This window comes from Orcinus orca, chromosome 10 (assembly GCF_937001465.1).
Source record: "Orcinus orca chromosome 10, mOrcOrc1.1, whole genome shotgun sequence".
Classification (NCBI taxonomy): Eukaryota; Metazoa; Chordata; class Mammalia; order Artiodactyla; family Delphinidae; genus Orcinus; species Orcinus orca.
Window position 1 is genome coordinate 40,192,228 of NC_064568.1, and position 20,439 is coordinate 40,212,666.

General features: G+C 45.9%; 1 protein-coding gene across 1 annotated transcript; it reads left to right on the forward strand.

Moving 5' to 3' along the window:
- Window positions 1–235: 235 nt before the first annotated feature.
- On the forward strand, window positions 236–12,861 carry ELP6 (elongator acetyltransferase complex subunit 6). Its single transcript, XM_004283877.3, has 7 exons — window positions 236–745; window positions 2,390–2,468; window positions 3,470–3,540; window positions 6,409–6,527; window positions 7,918–8,119; window positions 9,693–9,839; window positions 11,348–12,861. Exons 1-7 carry the CDS (start codon window positions 236–238, stop codon window positions 11,474–11,476), a joined length of 1,257 nt encoding a protein of 418 aa, XP_004283925.2. The 3' UTR covers window positions 11,477–12,861.
- Window positions 12,862–20,439: the final 7,578 nt, after the last annotated feature.

A 20,439-nucleotide genomic window follows, 5' to 3' on the forward strand; every position in this document is an offset into this window, starting at 1 on the left:
GAAGTGGGGGATTTTTTGAACGGTTGAGTATCTAGGAAAAGAGCAGTAGAGGAAGGGGAAACAGTGCAAAAGCCCCGAGGAGGAGCTTGCACAGCGTGTTTCAACCACACTTAGTCAGTGACCCTACGTTGACAACCTCTTTAATTCCGAAACCTACCCCCACTCCATCGTTACTCCCTTATCCTGCTTTTTCATTTTTCCACAGAACGTTTCAATAGATCATTCCGTGTTCATTATGTTTGTTTTCTGCTCTGCGCGAGGGAGGGCATCTTCGCCAGTCTGGGTCGCCGATGCAGCTCGAGCTTCTAGCAGTGTTGGGCACGCCGCAGGAGCTCGACAGGCCGTACTGTCCGGAGGCCCCGGGCCGGGGAGAGAGAGCGGTCAAGGTAAGGAGGAAGAAACCGGTCTCCTGGGGCCTCGGTGGGGGGAAGCCCCTGCTGGGGACCCGCAGGTAAGGAGCCACACCTCCCAGCGCCCCGGTCCCCCGGCCGGAAGCGCATCCCCGCGCGTGCGCCGGGTGCGGCCCGGGTCAAGGCGCCCGCCCGATTGGCTGCGGCCGGCGCCTAGAAGCGGCGTTGCGCATGCGCGCTCCTTCCGCGCGGTTTTGTGGCATGGGTTTTGCTCTTCAGCTTCCGCTGTCTCCGCGGCAGCCCCATCTTCCCGTCTAGTGTGCTCGTTCCCGTTGCTCGGAATGTTCCCGGAACTCAATAACCTTCTCAACACCACGCCTGACCAGGCGGAGCAGGTAAGAGATGGCACGGTCGGGAAGGAGTCGCGTCCTGGGAGCGTGGCGGAAGACCGTACGGGTAGCGCACGCGGACCCGTGAGAAATAACGCGACGTCCGGGGACCCCGGGGCGCCTGGGAGTTGTAGTCCAAAGAGGGCCCGCCCGGGGCTGGCCTGGACATTTGGGCTTGTGGGAGGTGGGCATCTGGCGCCTTCTCAAAGGTCGTGCGTGCCCTTGAAAGTCCATAGGAAGCATGTCCAACGTTTGGATTGGCTTAAGTTCACAGACGTGTACTGGGCGAGCCCTTTGCGTGTTCAGTGTGGTGGGAGTTACGGCGCCCCAAAAGAGGCTGCCTGAGAGGAGAGGAGAGGAGAGTTCGACTCTCCACCCATCACGTGGGACCAGCTTCTTAACCACCCTGAACCTCCCTCTGGCTCGGGAGCGCTCGGCAGGTCGCAGTGAATGCTGCTGCTCCTCTTCCTCCTCGTGTTCTCGAACAGTGCTTTTTGAAGCTGCCCTCAGCCAACATTGGATTGTAGGAGTCCACCTTTGGCACCACAGGCTCGCTACTCTTGTTTTCTTCTCCCTCCTTCTCACACTCTAGGGCATTTCGAAAATTTCCACGCTTTCGCCCAAGGGTTACCTCCCCTAGGAATATACCTGACTTATTTCATAGCTGTTGTCTTTCTGATGAAATGGTAAGCTCTTCCAGAAGGACAAGGCACCAAGTGTGTAAAGCCTTTTTATGACTCCCTAATGCCTGGCAAATAGTATTCAATGGATACTTGTGCATCTTAATTGCCCAGCAGTTCTTCTCTGCCCAAGCCTCCAGATGGCGCTGGTTACCTTGCCAGTTACTACTAGCACCTCCAAAGTCCAAGCCCAGGGCCGCAGGGAATGGAGGATAGAAGTGGGCGCCAGGAAATGACAGATGGCGCTAGGGTTAACCCTCAAGTTCTGCTAGTGTGATCTTTCATAGTTTATAAGTGAAAAAAATCACAACAGCACAGAGACGACCTTCCCTGTCACTGAGAAGGAACTAGGGGTGGCTGGAGCAGGGCAGCCAGGCCCTGCAGAGACCATTGTTAGAGGTCTTTCCAGGGCTCTCCACGATCAGAGCTCTGCCTGAAGCAGTTTCCAGGGCCTTTGGGAGGAGGACTTTGATACTGGAAGTCTCTGTCAACAACTACTTCTTCACTCTCCCCTACTTAGGGGACAGAATTGGAAGCAGGATTAGAAATAGGGAGGAAGCTGGATCAGATGACTTTTTAGAAGACCCCTTAAAATCTTGGCAGTCAGTGATTTTTGTTGGATTCCATAATAAAAGCTTCCTTTGTTCAGGATTTAATTCTCTCCAAGACTGTTGAGGAAGAGAAGGGATTCTGTTCTTTATTGCCTTGGGAATTATGAGGTTGAGATATGCTTGCCCATAATGAGTGACTTAATACCAATCATTTTAATTATTGGTTTTTCCATAATTTTGACTTATTTTCTTCTTATTGTGGTTAAATACACACACACACGCACGCACGCACGCACGCACGCACGCAGAGTCTCCAGGTGTAGAAATTTAGGGGTGGATACAACCGACTAGATTTTGACACTCAGCTGACCTCTTTCCTGGGAGTCTATTCATCTTTTTGTGTTCTTCTTAACTTTTAGGGGAAACTGACTCTACTCTGTGATGCCAAGACAGATGGCAGTTTCCTTGTGCACCACTTTCTCTCCTTCTATCTCAAAGGTATGGACTGTAGAAAAAGAAAACCCAAGGCAAAAAAAAAAAAAAAAGGCTGATTCAGGAAGCAATAGGAATCGTATTAACTAGCCAGGGCTTTGGTGTTCGGGCAGCCAGATGTCTGTTTATCAGGTAAGTGATTACTGGACCATCTGGTTCCATCTCCTACTCTGCCAGAGAGTGGCATGTGCTCCCTGTATCCAGTCCCGCCTTCCACTTCTCCATGTCCTGCATAGGCACTGCCTCCCTGAGGTCCTTGTGTGGTCTTCTCATTTAGTTGCTCCTTGGTCCTTGTCTATTTTGAAGTCTCTAGGCACTTGACCCATTAACACTTTGCCCTGGCAGTAGATGCTTCCTAAAGAACACAGGGAAGAAAACAGTATGGCCACTGCAATTCACACACAGAAATTGATTAGAAGAAGAAAACAGCCAAATGAAAAAAAGACTTATTGATTCTCCTTGAGTCCCCACTGAGCCAGGCCAGGAAACACGGTAGACCTTTGGTACTCTTAATTGTAATAATTTACAGCTTTGAAAGTTATCTTCCTTTCCAGATGATGTTATTGTCAGCTTATAAAGACCAAGAGAATCTACAGATAAATTATTAGAATTAATTATGTTCATAAGGTAGCTAGAGCTTCTTTGTGCTCCCCTTGTCTCCTCTTGGGTATAAGACTAGTTTAAAAAATCCATTGTATTTCTGTACACCAACAAGCAATTAGAAAAATATAATTTTTTAAAAACCGCTATTTATTTTCAGTGGAACAAATTAAGATTCCTAGTAATACCTCTCACAGAGGAAGTACATCTCAGAATCAATGAAATAAGGTATAATTATTAAATACGAAAAAAAGTACATCTTAGAATCAAATTGGGTATGTCAGGTTGCAAGGCCTCAGTTCTCTAGATCTGCCTCATTGCTTTTGTTTCCAGAGGTATGACGTATACGAGACTGATTGTAAGTAGAGACTTTATTAAAAATCAGTTTATTTTATTTTATTTTCCAGCTAATTGTAAAGTCTGCTTTGTGGCACTCATCCAGTCCTTCAGTCACTACAATATCGTGGGACAGAAGCTGGTAAATATTTTAGAACTCCATGATGGGATCCCTGAGTGAGTGTGTGTGCCAGGCATGTGTGAGTGTGCTGGGCTTCCCTGTTTGGGTTGTGGAGGCTGGGCTTCCTTGTTTGGGTTGTGGAGAATTTAGCAAGGGAGGGACTAAGGAAATCATGGAATCCTGATCCCCTTCTCTGAAGGGCTAAGGCAGCATCTCTACGTGTTTTGTTAATTTATAAAGTTTGTAGAACCAGATCTGGTGTGTGTTTTTTTTAAATATTTATTTATTTATTTGGTTGCACTGGGTCTTAGTTTCGGCAGGTGGGCTCCTTAGTTGCGGCATGTGAACTCTTAGTTGCGGCAAGCATGTGGGATCTAGTTCCCTGACCAGGGATCGAACCCGGGCTCCCTGCATTGGGAGCACGGAGTTTTATCCACTGCCCCACGAGGCAAGTCCCAGATCTGTTGTTAATTAATCAAACCTTTCTTTGTTGAGTCTGGACCAGTTAAGGTTTTCTCCTTCTCGGTGTGAGCTTTAATCTTGTTCCTAGTGAGTGAGAGAGATCACAGCTTGGTCTGCTGCCAAGTTGAGTGCCTCCCACTGTGCCTCCCTAAGTCTAGGGCTTAGGACCCAAATGTGGGGAGAGGCAGGCGCTTTTATCATGTGCCCCTTACCTCATCTTGGTTTGCCCCTCATCTCATTAGATGCAGCCAAGCAAGAATAAGATGGCCCAGAGGCTGATGAACCTCCTGGCCTGGCTTGGCCCATTACTTGTGACCTGTGACCTGGTGAATTTACTGGGTTGTTATTGTAGTGTGTTATTTTGTTTGTTTGTTTTTTTAAAGTCCTGCTAGGATTTTTTTTTAAATTTAATTTATTTTTTGGCTGCGTTGGGTTTTTGTTGCTGTGCGCGGGCTTTCTCTAGTTGCGGCGAGCAAGTGCTACTCTTCATTGCAGTGTGCGGGCTTCTCATTGCGGTGGCTTCTTTTTGTTGCAGAGCATGGGCTCTAGGTGCGCGGGTTTCAGTAGTTGTGGCACGCAGGCTCAGTAGTTGTGGTGCACGGGCTTAGTTGCTCTGCGGCACGTGGGATCTTCCCGGACCAGGGCTCGAACCTGTGTCCCCTGCATTGGCAGGCAGATTCTTAACCACTGCACCACCAGGGAAGTCCCTTGTAGTGTGTTTTTGCTGTTTGTTTTGATTAGGTCAGCCTCAGAGAGGGAGAGAACCAGGCCACCCATCAGCAGTGATCTTTGAAGTGCCCGTCATACTATTGGGCCACATCACTGCCTCTTCTCTGATGGGGAGAAAACAATGAGAGAGTGAGAGAAGGGTAAGCTCTTTCTCATCCTTTGCAGGGAAGGGAGAAGTTCCTGTGTCAGAGGTCAGATCATGAGCTCAGGGAGCACTGTCATGTCACGAACATGTATTGCATTCCTGGTCTGTGAGGCATGTCTGTAGCCCTAACATCAGTTTTTATACATGAGAAAGTTGTGTATTCTCATATCCACTTTGGCTGCTTTTTCTGTTACCTTGGAATCATCAACACGGCAGGAATGACATGCACAGCACTGGGTGTGCAAAGTACTAGAGCGTGAGCTTCAATCCTCTTGGTGTATTATTGTTCTTACATCAGGCGAATGGTAATGAGTGAGAGCAAAGGTGATGATCAGGAATCCTTCTCTCTGCCAGGGTGGCTACTGTTGCTAATGGTGTTACATATAGTGAACTCTGGTGTATAAATGAGTGATTGAGGCCTGGTCTAGGGGCATGAGGAGTCTGAGGAGTTCCATGTTACCTGTTTCTGCACAGACAGAATGGTGGGTTGCACATTTAGATGGTGTCACCATCTCTGGGTGTTTGTTGAAATGCACATTCTTGGGCCCTGCCCCCAAGGCTTCTGGTTCTAGAGATCTGGAGTGGGGCTCAGGGGTCTGCATTTTAATCAGGTATCTCAAGAGATTCTTAATTGCGTGTTTCACGAAGACCTATATTTAAGAAGTGCTGGTCTAGAGCAGGGGTTGACCAAGCACAGCCTGTACCCCCTGTTTTTTGTAGATAAAGTTTTATTAGAACACAGCCAGCCCCATTTGTTCGTAAATGGTCTATGGCTGCTCTTGCTCTACGGTAGCAGAGTTGAGTAGTTGCAGCAGAGAATGTCATCCTGCCACCGTCTTTACTGTTATTATTTACTTACTGTATTTTTTTTGAATATGTGAATTTTATTATTTTTTTTATACAGCAGGTTCTTATTAGTTATCTTTTTTTTTTTTTTTAAGTGGTACACGGGCCTCTCACTGTTGTGGCCTCTCCCATTGCGGAGCACAGGCTCCGGACGTGCAGGCTCAGCGGCCATGGTTCACGGGCCCGGCCGCTCCGCGGCATGTGGGATCCTCCCGGACCGGGGCACGAACCCGTGTCCCCTGCATCGGCAGGCGGACTCCCAACCACTGCGCCACCAGGGAAGCCCAAGTTATCTATTTTATACATATTAGTGTATACATGTCAATCCCAATCTTCCAATTCATCCCACCCCCCCCACTTACTGTTTTTAAAATTTTGTAACTACATGCCTTTAAAAAAGAAACTTTATATTACTATTATAAATTAAAAACCAGTACTGGGTAATCATAAAAATAAATATATAAGCAAAAGAAAGTAAATTAAAAAAAATGTGACAGGTAAATGTAAATGCACATCTGAAAGCAGAACGGGGATTGTGTGTTGGGAACACCCAGGGGATGCAAGACATGGGCTCCTCCGGAGGGTGGACAGGCACACGTCTGCAGGGTTCAGAACGTGTCTGGAGCCCTCTCGTGAGCTGGAGTCTAGCCTCTCTGATGGGTCCCGCGCAAGGTGCAGGAACTCACTCGCCTCTCCGTCGGGTGTAGGGTGTCAGCCTGACCACAGCGCGGGAATGCGGGCAGCTCGTGTTCCTCGAGGGTCTCAAGTCTGCAGTGGACGTCTTCTTTCGGCCTCAGGAGGAGCCACACCCCCTGCAGTTCCTCAGGTCAGTCAGCCCACGACCCAGCCCAGAGCACATCTGGCAGGTAGGCCCAGCCCAGGGTTGCTGTGTGATTCCTTCTCCTCAGTGTATGGGAGGGCAGAGCTGGCTTCAGGAGTCAGATACCTCCCTGGTGTCACAGCATTGTCGGAAGGTCCTTGGCTCTGACCGTGGGCCAGAGGGTGTGTGGCTGTCCCTGAAGCGATAGAAAGCATTATTTGCTGGACATGTGGCAGAACAGTGTGCTTTGCTGGTTTTTCCAACCCTGGCTCAGAGCCCTAGCACACACCTCTGTTCTGTTCTTGGCTTGATACGGGGTCAGCAAACTACGGGCCATGGGCCAGCTACCTGGTTTGGTAAATAAAGTTTTGTTGGAATAGCCACACTTGTTTGTTCGCATATTGTCCCTGGCACTACAGCATCAGAGGTGAGAGTTGAGACAGGGACCGTATGACCCACAAGCCTAAAATATTTACTGTTGGCCCTTTAAGAAAAAGTTTGTTGCCTGCAGGTTGGTGTTCCTGCTTCTTGTCTTTCATGAGCATCAGTCACAGATGTAGCAGATGCCTCACCTGGCTGCTGCGCTTCCTCCACCCCAGGGAGTCTGTACGGGACCTCTCCCCGCTCTGCCCTCCCTCAGACTCAGCCTTACATAGTGGCCGGGCTCAGTGTGGAGTCAGAAGGCCACGTGTCCTGACTCTGTGTGTGTGGCCTGGGGCACAGCCCTTTGCATCTCTGAACCTGGGTGTCTTTGTCTGAATGCGTGGGCCTGGTTTACACCTGAGCCCAGGTTATAGGGCACTGTTGTCCCTGCTGTCAGTGGGGCTCAGCCCTGGAGTGTGGGGCAGTGGGGCTAGTGCCTGGGCCCCGGGCCCCGAGCTATTGCTGGGAGACAACTGCTGTAGTCACTGGGGAGATGGAGGTAGCAGGGCCATGTGTGTCAGAAACAGGTTGGACCTGGTACGCACACGAGCACACCGGTAGCCCTTAGACTGCTGCCCTAACCCCCAGGACACCTGCACCATTGCTTAACTTTCATACCCAATTGTGACCTCCCGGGAAGGCCTCTCCTGCCCAGTCTGAATGAGTCTTTCAGATGCCTTATGCTCTTGGATTGAGAGGCTGTTTGAGCCTCGGGGGCTGTTTATTTCTGTGTCCGCCAGTTTTTAGCACAGTGCTTTGTACCTAGTAGGCCTCAGGGAATATTTGAACTGAAGTAAATGTACTCACGTGTGCATGCGTGCCTTTTCTTTCCAGCCAGATCATGAGCCCCTTGGTGCCAAGGACTGGAATCCAGTTCCTTCCCTCCCCCTAACCCTTTCCTGCGGTGCTGCGCAGTCTCATAAGCACTTGTAGAGCACGTGAGCTCTCTGGTAACTTTTGCCCTGTGTCCCAGGGAGGCCAACTCTGGGAATCTGCAGCCGCTGTATGAGTTTGTACAGGAGGCCCTGAAGCCCGTGGACAGTGGGGAGGCTGCCTGGAGGTGCCCGGTGCTGCTGGTGGACGACCTCAGTGTGCTGCTAAGCCTGGGCGTGGGGGCAGTGGCGGTGCTGGACTTCATCCACTACTGCAGAGCCACCGTGTGCCGGGAATGGAAGGTAATCACGGGCCTGCTCCATGTGCTCCTGCCTGTGACCCGTACGGGCCGACAGGCCCAGGCCTCACTTGTGTGCAGTGATCTTTTCTGTTTAATTACTGGGGCTTTGGCTTTACCCTGGCAGGCCCAGGAACCTTTCAGTCAACGCACCTTGCTCTCCACTACCTGCCATTGATGAAAAATAAGGCCCTGAAAACTAAAAGGGTGCCCGGCACTGTCTTTAACGGGGCTGGTCATTTGCGGTACTGAGGCTGTCCCCGCTCTGCCACGCGCTGTCATATCGCTCTGAGTGTGTTTTGAAGGTTGGCTGAGATAATGGGTGTAAAACTGCTTTAAAAATTGTGAGGTGAAAAAAAAAAATTGTGAGGTGAAGGGACCTCCCTGGCGGTCCAGTGGTTAAAACTCTGTGCTTCCACTGCAGGGGCACGGGTTCGATCCCTGGTCGGGGAATTAAGATCCTGCATGCTGCAAGGTGCAGCCAGAAAAAACCCAAAAAAACCAATATGAAAATTGTGAGGTGCAATACAGGGATAGGGTGTAACCTTCATTGTCAAGTGGTGAGGCAAAAATAGAAATTCTGCCATACTAGAGATTTTAACAAAATAGGAACAGCTGTGGTGCCCATCTCCCAGGAACCAGACTTCAGGAGTTAAGTGAGGGGAAGCTTGTAGCACGGCAGCTCAGCATGTGGCCCACAGGGCCAGGCTGGGTGCAGAGCAGTGGGGAGGGGGTAAATGGGTTGGCCAGGAGTGTGTGGATCCAGCAGTGCATGTTGCTCACCTCCTGCGTGTAAGGTCCTGCCTGGAAGCTGGGGTCAGGGGACCTTCTGAGGCCGTCCTGGCTACAGTCACAGGGCCAGGTGCCAGGGTGATGGGGAGAGAAGGGAAGGAGGAGGAAATGTATGGGGCTTGGAGGACACAGTTCACTGGGGCTTGTGGAGAGAGTGAAGCAGTCAGAGTCAGCTGCTGCAGCTCAGCCTGCTCTGTGGCCCATTACCAACCTCTTTTTGTAAAAATACTTCTTTTAGTTGAAAAAGTAAAACTTGGGAATAGTTCAGTAAAGAAAAAAAGAAGATATAAACAGTATAAAGGCTATTTTAGCCAAAAGTAACTGTCTCTTTTCCTCCGTTGTATATCCTTCCAGAGAGTCTATGCAGTCACGAACACGTTTGTATGTACACTTGTTTCCCTGCATTTTTCTTCACATTATTGGTAACCTACCATTCACACGGTTTGGTACTTCTTTTCCTTTACTAACACACAGTACGTTTTGCTCTCCATTGCCCCAAAACAGAACACACAGATCTGCTTTATTCTTTTTAACAATTGGACACTATTCCTCGCTTGTGGATGAATTGAGCTGGAAGTACAGGTTGGATGTGCTGGTGAGACTATCCAGCAGATGATTGCAGTTATGGTCCTGGAGTCCAGGCACGGGTGCTTCCCACAAAGCAGATGCTACAGCTGGGAGGCTGATCTGTGAGAGGGATGCAGGGCAGTGGAGGCTCTGAGAGCCCAGCACACCCTGGTCCTGGCGTCCCTTCCCATTGGTCTCCATCATGGTCTCTGTTGCAGGGAAATGTAGTGGCCCTTGTGCACGACAGTGGAGATGCCGAGGACGAGGAGAATGACATCCTGCTGAATGGCCTTGGTCACCAGAGCCACCTGATACTGCGGGCTGAAGGCCTGGCCACCGGCTTCTGCAAGGACGTGCATGGGCAGGTGCGCAGGGACTGGGGCTCACTGGGAGCTGCTCGCTTCCAGAGTCTAGGCTGCCCGTGGGATAGTGTCCGGCTGTGGGGTGGTCTGGTTGGGTCTTGCCCTCAGGTGGAAGGGAAGCCTCAGAAGTGTGTGAATGCAGGTCAGAGTCCGCCCCAGGTGGTGCTTGGCCCTGTGCACCAAGGCAGGTTTTCCATGGTAGTCCATTTGCAGCCAAAGGGGAGCTCCTGAAGAGAAGATGGCTGTTTACAGGGGAAGGCCGTAAACAGCGGAATTCCTCTGCAGGACCACAGCAGGCTTTGTATATTCAGGCCAACACCGTTCCTTTTAAAATAGAGACTTGGGACTTCCCTGGTGGCGCGGTGGTTAAGAATCTGCCTGCCAATGCAGGGGACATGGGTTTGAGCCCTGGTCCGGGAAGATCCCACAGGCCGCGGAGCAACTAAGCCCGTGTGCCACAACTACTGAGCCTGCGCTCTATAGAGCCCGCAAGCCACAACTACTGAGCCCATGTGCCAGAACTACTGAAGCCTGCGCACCTAGAGCCTGTGCTCCGCAATAAGAGAAGCCACCGCAATGAGAAGCCCGCGCACCGCAACTAGAGTAGCCCTGCTCGCTGCACTAGAGAAAGCCTGCGTGCAACAATGAAGACCCAACGCAGCCAAAAAAAATTTTTTTTAATAAAAATATAATAAAATAGAGACTTGGGGAGGCCATCCCCCTGGCTGGCGTTGCCACCCCCACTGCTGCCTCTGCCTGGCATGTTTGGAGTACTTAGGTGGAAGCTGAGTCCTGCCCTGGGAGGGAGGTCAGGTTCTCCCCATGCCCAGGGGCTGCCGTGGTTCTCTGCCTTCTGAAACTTCTCTTTTGGGATCACCCCAAAGCCTTTACCACCTCTTCCAGGTTAACTTCATGTTGACCACTTTTGACCCTTTAAGGGTGGGTGGGCGTTTTGGCCCAGAGTCGTTCAGAGTCGGGTGTCGAAAACAAAGCACAGGCCCAGAGATGCTGTGCTGGTGGTGCGCCCCAGGCATAGCCTGAGGAGAAGCTTCTGCCGGCAGCTTATGGCTCTGAAGCCAGTCAGCCCCCCAGAGCTTTCTAGTCACTAGAGACAAATGTCCAGTCTTCCTGAACCTCGGAATTGAGTGTACACATTCTGTTGTGTTGATTTTCAAAATTCATCTAGCCAAAAAGTACAAAACCGTGCACACAGAAAAGACCAAAGGGAAATGCACAAAAATATTTTAATGGTTCCTCTCTGGATGGTTTTTTTTCTACCTTTTACTTCTCTTTGTCTCTCATGTTTTCTGTAATGAGCAAATATTACTATTGTAATGGAGGGGAAACATTTATTTTTAGGTGTCTGGTAATAAGCTTTGTTTTGGAAGTCGGTCCCATCACTGCATGGAGCATGACCTCAATTGAAGGTCACCAATGAGGCAGGAAGGGTTCACAATGGAGCAGGTATTTGGGGATGCCTTTCCTCTTTCACTCTTCTCTTTGTCACTTAGCTGAGGATCCTGTGGAGGAGACCATCAGAGCCCACAGCCCAGCGAGATCGGAGCCTCACTTACCAGTACAAGATACAGGACAAAAATGTGTCCTTTTTTGCCAAAGGAATGTCTCCTGCTGTTCTGTGACCTGATTTAGGGGCAGCTGAGGCTACCTTGGACTATTTTTAGTTGTGAAAGATAAAGCAACTGAGCAGAAATGGATCTTTACACCTTTGTTGTGGACTGGCAGTTCCACTGTGACCCAGGGATGGTGGAATGGTGCTGTGATGGTTTGCCTTTGTTCCCCTGGGCCCTGTTTAGAAAACACATGAAGAAGCTGCAGCCCTGCCTCAGCTGAGATGCTGCATGTTGAACTGGGTGAAATGGGTCCTCTGGAGCCTTCCTCGTAAACACGCTTTAGCCCCAACTGCCCATTTTTGGTTGTGGTGCCTTTCAGAGCCAGGATGGGTGTGGAGGCAGTCCTGGATGGCAGGTGTCCAAAGTGACAACCAGGATATTCGTGGCCGGCACAAAGTGAGTTCCCACCTCATGGCTTCCTGTGGATTGTCTCATTTAATTTTCACCTTCATCCTGAAAAAGTATTTTCTTCTTTAGTCCAGTCAGGAAATAGGCTTCGAGAGGTTTGGAAGCACACTCAAAGCTGTAGAGCCTGCCGCCAGTAACGGAGGCCTGACTGAAGTCCACGCTTGCTGACTGACCCTCATGGAAACCAGAGGCAGGCTCCTGCCAAGTTCACAAGTTGGCTCTCCTTGTTTCTGTTGTAGCTGAGCACCTGGCCCATATGCTAAGGAGACCAAGCCATCGCGGGCCCGGCACCCTGGCCTTGGCCACACAAGGCCCCATGTAGGGCACAGGTGTGCATGGCCTTGGTGAGGGGGGGAAGGAATGTTCTTGCTGCCAGGTAGGCTAGGACCTTGGGGAAGAGCCAGTGCCTCCCTCACCTGTGAAGACTGAAGGCGGTGAGCTCTTCCCCAGCATCCTGTAGATGCCACTTGCCACACTCAGCCCTTCAGTCAAGGTCACCTCTGAGTATTCTCTTAGAATGGGTACATTTTATTGTATGTACATTATACCACAAAGAATCTGATTTTAAAAATAAATAAAATGGGAAAATAACACTGCTTTGCAGGGACTAAGGAAGTTTCATATCCATTGTTTAATTTTAACTTTTTTTAAACATTTTTTAGTCTTTGCAAAAGGGAACAATTTATCACCCCGCTCCTCAAGTCATACTAACTATTGTGTTAGTTTTCCCATTGAAACAGTAGCTGCTTTTCTTCTCAAAATACTGCAGACTTGATAGAATATTTTAAAATTGAGTGTAACTTAAAAGAAAGTAGTCATGAAAGAATCCAGTGATTCTTTTGTTAATACGTTGGTATTTATACAGCTTCCCATGAGCTGCAGTTCTGAATGGGTAAGGCACCACAAAACATTTTTTGCATGATATGCTATTATATTTCTTCACTTGATTTATAAATGTTTTCATTAAATTTTTAATGTTTAATGGCTACTTGGCATTTTTTGGTGTCATATTCTAATTTGCTGAGGTATTCTCTGGGCATGTCGGGTTCTGATTTTTATAATTATAAATTATGCTGTTATGAATTTTACATCTATACCTGTTTGGGGATGGGGGTAAGTATTTGTTTCTTTAGAACATTCATTCATTCAACAAATACTGAGCACCTTCTGAGGGTATGACAGTGACAAAATAGGTCCCTGCCCTTGAAAAGCTGATGTTCTAGTAGAGGAGACAGAGACAGTCAACAGAATTGAGAATTAAGAGACATAGAGTTAGACCATGGTAAGTGCTCTAAATAAAGCAGGGAGGAGGCCTACAACGGTGAGGAATGATAACATTTTTAGAGCCTACTCCCTGAAGTGGAATTTCTGAATGAAAGCATGGACTGACCCTCCCATGTCATCAAGTTGTTCTTCAGGATGATGGCGCCAGTTAACAGTGCTCTATAAGTTTCTTCCACCAACATTGAGTTAATGACTAGGATATGATTTTCTCTGTTTTCCCATATGTATAGAGTCCATTCCTCACCCTTAATTATTTATCAGTTAAAATCTGGTGTCAACCTTATTTTTTATTCTTTGAAATATTCTGTTTTATTTTATTTTATTTCTTTTTTTTTTTAATTACTTTTTGGCTGTGTTGGGTCTTCGTTGCTGCACGGAGGCTTTCCCTAGTTGCGACGAGCGGGGGCTACTCTTCGCTGCGGTACGTGGGCTTCTCATTGTGGTGGCTTCTCTTTGTTACGGAGCATGGTCTCTAGGCACGTGGGCTTCAGTAGTTGCGGCACACAGGCTCAGTAGTTGTGGTTCTCGGGCTCTAGAGCGCAGGCTCAGTAGTTATGGCGCACGGGCTTAGTTGCTCCGCGGCATGTGGGATCTTCTCGGACCAGGGCTTGAACCCATGTCCCCTCCATTGGCAGGCGGATTCTTAACCACTGCACCACAAGGGAAGTCCCTACATGTGTCTTTTTGAATTATGGTATTCTCTGGGTATATGCCCAGTAGTGGGATTGCTGGGTCATATGGTAATTCTATTTTTAGTCTTTTAAGGAACCTCCATACTGTTCTCCATAGTGGCTATATCAACTTACATTCCCACCAACAGTGCAAGAGGGTTCCCTTTTCTCCATACTCTCTCCAGCATTTGTTGTTTGTAGATTTTCTGATGATGCCCATTCTAACTGGTGTGAAGTGATACCTCATTATAGTTTTTATTTGCATTTCTCTAATAATTAGTGATGTTGAGCAGCTTTCCATGTGCTTCTTGGCCACCTGTATGTCTTCTTTGGAGAAATGTCTATTTAGGTATTCTGCCCATTTTTGGATTGGATTTTTTTTTTTTAATATTGAGCTGCATAAGCTGTTTATATATTTTGGAGATTAATCCTTTGTCCATTGATTCGTTTGCAATATTTTCTCCCATTCTCAATGTTGTCTTTTCAACTGGTTTGTGGTTTCCTTTGCTGTGCAAAAGCTTTTAAGCTTCATTAGGTCCCATTTGTTTACTTTTATCTTTATTTCCATTACTCTAGGACGTGGATCAAAAAAAATCTTGCTGTGATTTATGTCAAAGAGTGTTCTTCCTATGTTTTCCTCTAAGAGTTTTATAGTGTCTGGTCTTATATTTAGGTCTCTAATCCATTTTGAATTTGTTATGGTGTTAGGGAGTGTTCTAATTTCATTCTTTTACATGTAGCTGTTCAGTTTTCCTAACACCAGTTATTGAAGAGGCTGTTTTTTTCTCCATTGTATATCCTTACCTCCTTTGTCATAGATTAGTTGACCATAGGTGCGTGGGTTTATCTCTGGGCTTTCTATTGTGTTCCATTGACCTATATTTCTGTTTTTGTGTCAGTACCATACTGTCTTGATTACTATAGCTTTCTAGTATAGTGTGAAGTCAGGGAGTCTGATTCCTCCAGGTCCGTTTTTTTCCATCCAGATTGCTTTGGCTATCTGGGGTCTTTTGTGTCTCCATACAAATTTTAAGATTTTTGTTCTAGTTCTGTAAAAAATGCCACTGGTAATTTGATAGGGATTGCATTGAATCTGCAATTGCTTTGGGTAGTAAAGTCATTTTCACAATATTGATTCTTCCAATCCAAGAACATGGTATATCTCTCCATCAGTTGGTATCATCTTTTTTTTTTTTTTTGGTGCCGGGTACATGGGCCTCTCACTGTTGTGGCCTCTCCCATTGCGGAGCACAGGCTCCGGACGCACAGGCTTAGCGGCCATGGCTCACGGGCCCAGCCGCTCCGCGGCGTGTGGGATCTTCCCGGACCGGGGCACGAACCTGCATCCCCTGCACTGGCAGGCGGACTGTCAACCACTGCGCCACCAGGGAAGCCCAGTTTGTATCATCTTTGATTTCTTTTATCAGTGTCTTATAGTTTTCTGAGTACAGGTCTTTTAACTCCTTAGGTAGGTTTATTCCTAGGTATTTTATTCTTTTTGTGCAATGGTGAATAGGATTGTTTCCTTAATTTCTCTTTCTGATCTTTTGTTGTTAGTGTATAGGGACGCAAGAGATTTCTGTGCATTAATTTTGTATCCTGCAACTTTACCAAATTCATTGATTAGCTCTAGTAGTTTTCTGGTGACATCTTTAGGATTCTGTATGTACAGTATCATGTCATCTGCAAGCAGTGACAGTTTTAGTTCTTCTTTTCAAATTTGTATTCCTTCTATTTCTTTTTCTTCTCTGATTGCCATGGCTAGGACTTCCAAAATTATGTTGAATATTAGTGGCGAGAGTGACATCCTTGTCTTGTTCCTGATCTTAGAGGAAATGCTTTCAGTTTTTCACCATTGAGAATGATGTTTGCTGTGGCTTTGTCATATATGGCCTTTATTATGTTGAAGAAGGTTCCCTCTATGCCCATTTTCTGGAGAGTTTTTATCATAAATGGGTGTTGAATTTTGTCAAAAGCTTTCTCTGCATCTATTAAGATGATCATATGGTTTTTATTCTTCAGTTTGTTAATGTGGTGTATCATATTGATTGATTTGCGTATATTGAAGAATCCTTGCATCCCTGGGATAAATCCCACGTGATCATGGTGTATGATCCTTTTAATGTGTTGTTGGATTCTGTTTGCTAGTATTTTGTTGAGGATTTTTGCATCTATATTCATCAGTGATATTGGTCTGTAATTTTCTTTTTTTGTAGTATTTTTCTCTGGTTTTGGTATCAGGGTGATGGTGGCCTCATAGAATGAGTTTGGGAGTGTTCCTTCCTCTGCAATTTTTTGGAAGAATTTGAGAAGGATGAGTGTTAGCTCTTCTCTAAACGTTTGATAGAATTCACCTGTGAAGCCATCTGGTCCTGGACTTTTGTTTGTTGGAAGATTTTTAATCACAGTTTCCATTTCATTATTTGTGATTGTTCTGTTCATATTTTCTATTTCTTCCTGGTTCGGTCTTGGAAGGTTATGCCTTTCTAAGAATTTGTTCATTTCTTCCAGGTTGTCCATTTTATTGGCATAGAGTTGCTTGTAGTAGTCTCTTAGGATGCTTTGTATTTCTGCGGTGTCCGTTGTAACTTCTCCTTTTTCATTTCTAATTTTACTGATTTGAGTCCTCTCCCTCTTTTTCTTGGTGAGTCTGGCTAAAGGTTTATCAATTTTGTTTATCTTCTCAAACAACCAGCTTTTAGTTTTATTGATCTTTGCTATTGTTTTCTTTGTTTCTATTTCATTTATTTCTGCTCTGATCTTTATGATTTCTTTCCTTCTACTACCTTTGGGTTTTGTTTTCTCTTCTTTCTCTAATTCTTTTAGGTATAAGTTTCGGCTGTTTATTTGAGATTTCTCGTTTCTTTTTTTTTTTTTTTTTTTTTTTGCAGTATGCGGGCCTCTCACTGTTGTGGCCTCTCCTGTCGCGGAGCACAGGCTCCAGACGCGCAGGCTCAGCGGCCATGGCTCACGGGCCTAGCCACTCTGCGGCATGTGGGATCTTCCCGGACCGGGGCACGAACCCGTGTCCCCTGCGTTGGCAGGCAGACTCTCAACCACTGCGCCACCAGGGAAGCCCTCTCTTGTTTCTTGATGTAGGCTTGTATTGCTATAAACTTCCCTCTTAGAACTGCTTTTGCTGCATCCCATAAGTTTTGGATCGTCATGTTTTCGTTGTCATTTGTCTCTAGGTATTTTTTGATTTCTTCAGTGATCTCTTGGTTATTTAGTAACGTATTGTTTAGCCTCCATGTGTTTGTGCTTTTTATGTTTTTTTCCCTGTAATTGATTTCTAATCTCATAGCGTTGTGGTTGGAAAAGATGCTTGATATAATTTCAATTTTCTTAAATTTACCAAGGCTTGATTTGTGACCCAAGATGTGATCTATCCTGGAGAATGTTCCGTGTGCACTGGAGAAGAAAGTGTAATCTGTTGTTTTTGGATGGAATGTCCTATAACTATCAATTAAATCTATCTGGTCTATGGTGTCATTTAAAGCTTGTGTTTCCTTATTAATTTTCTGTCTGGGTGGTCTGTCCATTGGTGTAGGTGAGGTGTTAAAAGTCCCCCACTATTATTGTGTTACTGTTGATTTCCTCTTTTATAGCTGTTAGCAGTTGCCTTATGTATTGAGGTGTTCCTGTGTTTGGTGCATATATATTTATAATTGTTATATCTTCTTCTTGGACTGATCCCTTGATCATTATGTAGTGTGCTCCTTGTCTCTTGTAACATTCTTTATTTTAAAATCTATTTTATCCGATATGAGTATTGCTACTCCAGCTTCCTTTTGATTTCCTTTTGCATGGATATCTTTTTCCATCCCCTCACTTTCAGTCTGTATGTGTCCCTCGGTCTGAAGTGGGTCTCTTGTAGACTGCATATATATGGGTCTTGTTTTTGTATCCATTCAGCGAGCCTGTGTCTTTTGGTTGGAGCATTTAATCCATTCACGTTTAAGGTAATTATTGATATGTATGTTCCTATTACCATTTTCTTAATTGTTATGGGTTTGTTTTTGTAGGTCCTTTTCTTCTCTTTTGTTTCCCACTTAGAGAAGTTCCTTTAGCATTTGTTGTAGAGCTGGTTTGGTGGTGCTGAATTCTCTTAGCTTTTGCTTCTCTGTAAAGCTTTTGATTTCTTCGTTGAATCTGAATGGGATCCTTGCCAGGTAGAGTAATCTTGGTTGTAGGTTCTTCCCTTTCATTATTTTAAATATATCGTGCCACTCCCTCCTGGCTTGTAGAGTTTCTGCTGAGAAATGAGCTGTTAACCTTATGGGAGTTCCCTTGTATATTATTTGTTGTTATTCCCTTGTTGCTTTCAACAATTTTTCTTTGTCTTTAATTTTTGTCAGTTTGATTACTATGTGTCTTGGCGTGTTTCTCCTTGGGTTTTTATGCTGCCTAGGTCTCTCTGCGCTTCCTGGACTTGGATGCCTATTTCTTTCCCATGTTAGGGAAGTTTTCGACTGTAATCTCTTCAAATATTTTATCAGGTCCTTTCTCTCTTTTCCTTCTGGGACCCCTATAATGCGAATGTTGTTGCATTTAATGTTGTCCCAGAGGTCTCTTAGGCTGTCTTCATTTCTTTTCATTCTTTTTTCTTTATTCTGTTCCACAGCAGTGAATTCCACCATTCTGTCTTCTAGGTCACTTATCCGTTCCTCTGCCTCAGTTATTCTGCTGTTGATTCCTCTGTTCAGTTATTGTATTGTCCATCTCTGTTTGTTTGGTCTTTAATTCTTCTAGGTCTTTGTTAAACATTTCTTGCATCTTCTCGATGTTTGCCTCTATTCTTTTTCCGAGGTCCTGGATCATCTTCACTATCATTATTCTGAATTCTTTTTCTGGATGGTTGCCTATCTCCACTTCATTTAGTTGTGTTTCTGGGGTTTTATCTTGTTCCTTCATCTGGTACAAAGTCCTCTGCCTTTTCATTTTGTCTGTCTCTCTGTGAATGTGGTTTTCCTTCCACAGGCTGCAGAATTGTAGTTCTTCTTGCTTCTGCTGTCTGCCCTCTGGTGGATGAGGCTATCCTAAACACTCATGTTGATGTTCATAGCAGTATTATTCATAATTGCCAAAAAGTGGAAACAACCCACTGGTCATCTAATGAATGGATAAACAAAATGTGATATATCCATACAATGAAATGCTGTTTGGCATAATTAGAAGTGAAGTACTGATACATGCTATAACATGAGTGAACTTCAAAAACTCTATGCCAGACACACAGATTATGTATTGCACAATTCTGTGGGACTGGGGGTGAGAAAGGGGAACAATGCACTAGGTTTCTTTTGGGGATTATGAGAATGTTCTAAAGGTAGATTATGGTGATAGTTGCACTTTGCTATACTAAAAATCATTGTACAGTTAAAAGAGGTAAATTTTATGGCATTGAAACTATAGCTGCTGAGGTTAGGATCCTGACTCCCTCACTTAGAGCTCTGCTTTAGTAACAAACAGTCCCCAAATCCTAGTGACTTACATTGACAAACATATTCTTCACTCACATTACATGTCCAGGGACTGTGGGTCATTGCTACAGTTCAGCTCCATGGCCTCTTGGTCTGGGACCCAGGTGGAAGGAGCAGTCCCAATTTGGGACTGCTGTTTTCCTGGCCAAGGGAAAGAACAGGAAGCTCATCCACACGAACAATGGCTCTTAAAGCTTCTTCTAGACCTGTGCAGATCACGTTCATTTACACTCCATTGGTCAAAGCAAGACACATGGCCAAGGCTGACAATGAAGTCACTCACCCTGCAGGGAGGCACCACAGTCACTTGACAGTGGGCAGGGCTGTGTGTATGATCTGCTTACAGAGAAGGGAACAATGAAGTAATCGACTATAATCACCTTGCTCAAGTGACTTAACCTCTCCAGGCCTCAGTTTCATCATCTACAAAGTGGGGAGATAATAAGCCTGTTTCATGGGTTTAAAGGGTTGTCGGGGTGAAATAAGTGATGACGTTTAAGGTAGCCCTGGCATGTAGTTTAAGCATTAGCTATTGCTGCAAAGCCTTACCTTACAAGGCCCTGCTCATAGAGTATCCCCTTGGTGATCCCTGCTCTTTGGTTTCTTGCTAACCAACTCCCTTCCATCCACAGCACTTGGAAATTCAGTGACAGAATTTCAGGGGCTTTGGGGTTGTGCAGATTGACATTTGATGCTGCCTCTCCATGACCTCCAACAAGTTGTTAAAGCTCTAGGCACTTTACTTTTTGCATCCTTAAAATGAGGTGTATCTTACCTGCTTCTAAAGTCCATCATGAGGATTTTACAAGGTAATATATTGTAAAGCCCATCTCTGGCAAGGAGCCAACAATCAATAGTTTGTCATTATTATTGGCAGCTATTATAACCTTAGTAATATTCTTTATCCTATTGCCTGTAAGGTTTTTTTTAAAGGTATGCACTAGGACAACTTCTCTAGTGCAGAGAACTTATATCCCTGGCCTCTGACACATAGTAGGAACTTGACAGGTAATAAAGGCATTGAATGACGACTAATACAACTTGGAGATTTTGAATATTTTTAATGGCTGTATCATGGTTATTAAAATGGCTACTGGTTATCGGAATCTCAGTGTTTTACATGTGT

Coding starts and splice junctions, on each gene's coding strand:
- ELP6 (XM_004283877.3), top strand. CDS start 236: ATGTTTGTTTTCTGCTCTGCGCGAGGGAGGGCATCTTCGCCAGTCTGG. Junction 3,541..6,408: donor ATATCGTGGGACAGAAGCTG/GTAAATATTTTA, acceptor CGTCGGGTGTAG/GGTGTCAGCCTGACCACAGC. Junction 8,120..9,692: donor CCGTGTGCCGGGAATGGAAG/GTAATCACGGGC, acceptor TCTCTGTTGCAG/GGAAATGTAGTGGCCCTTGT.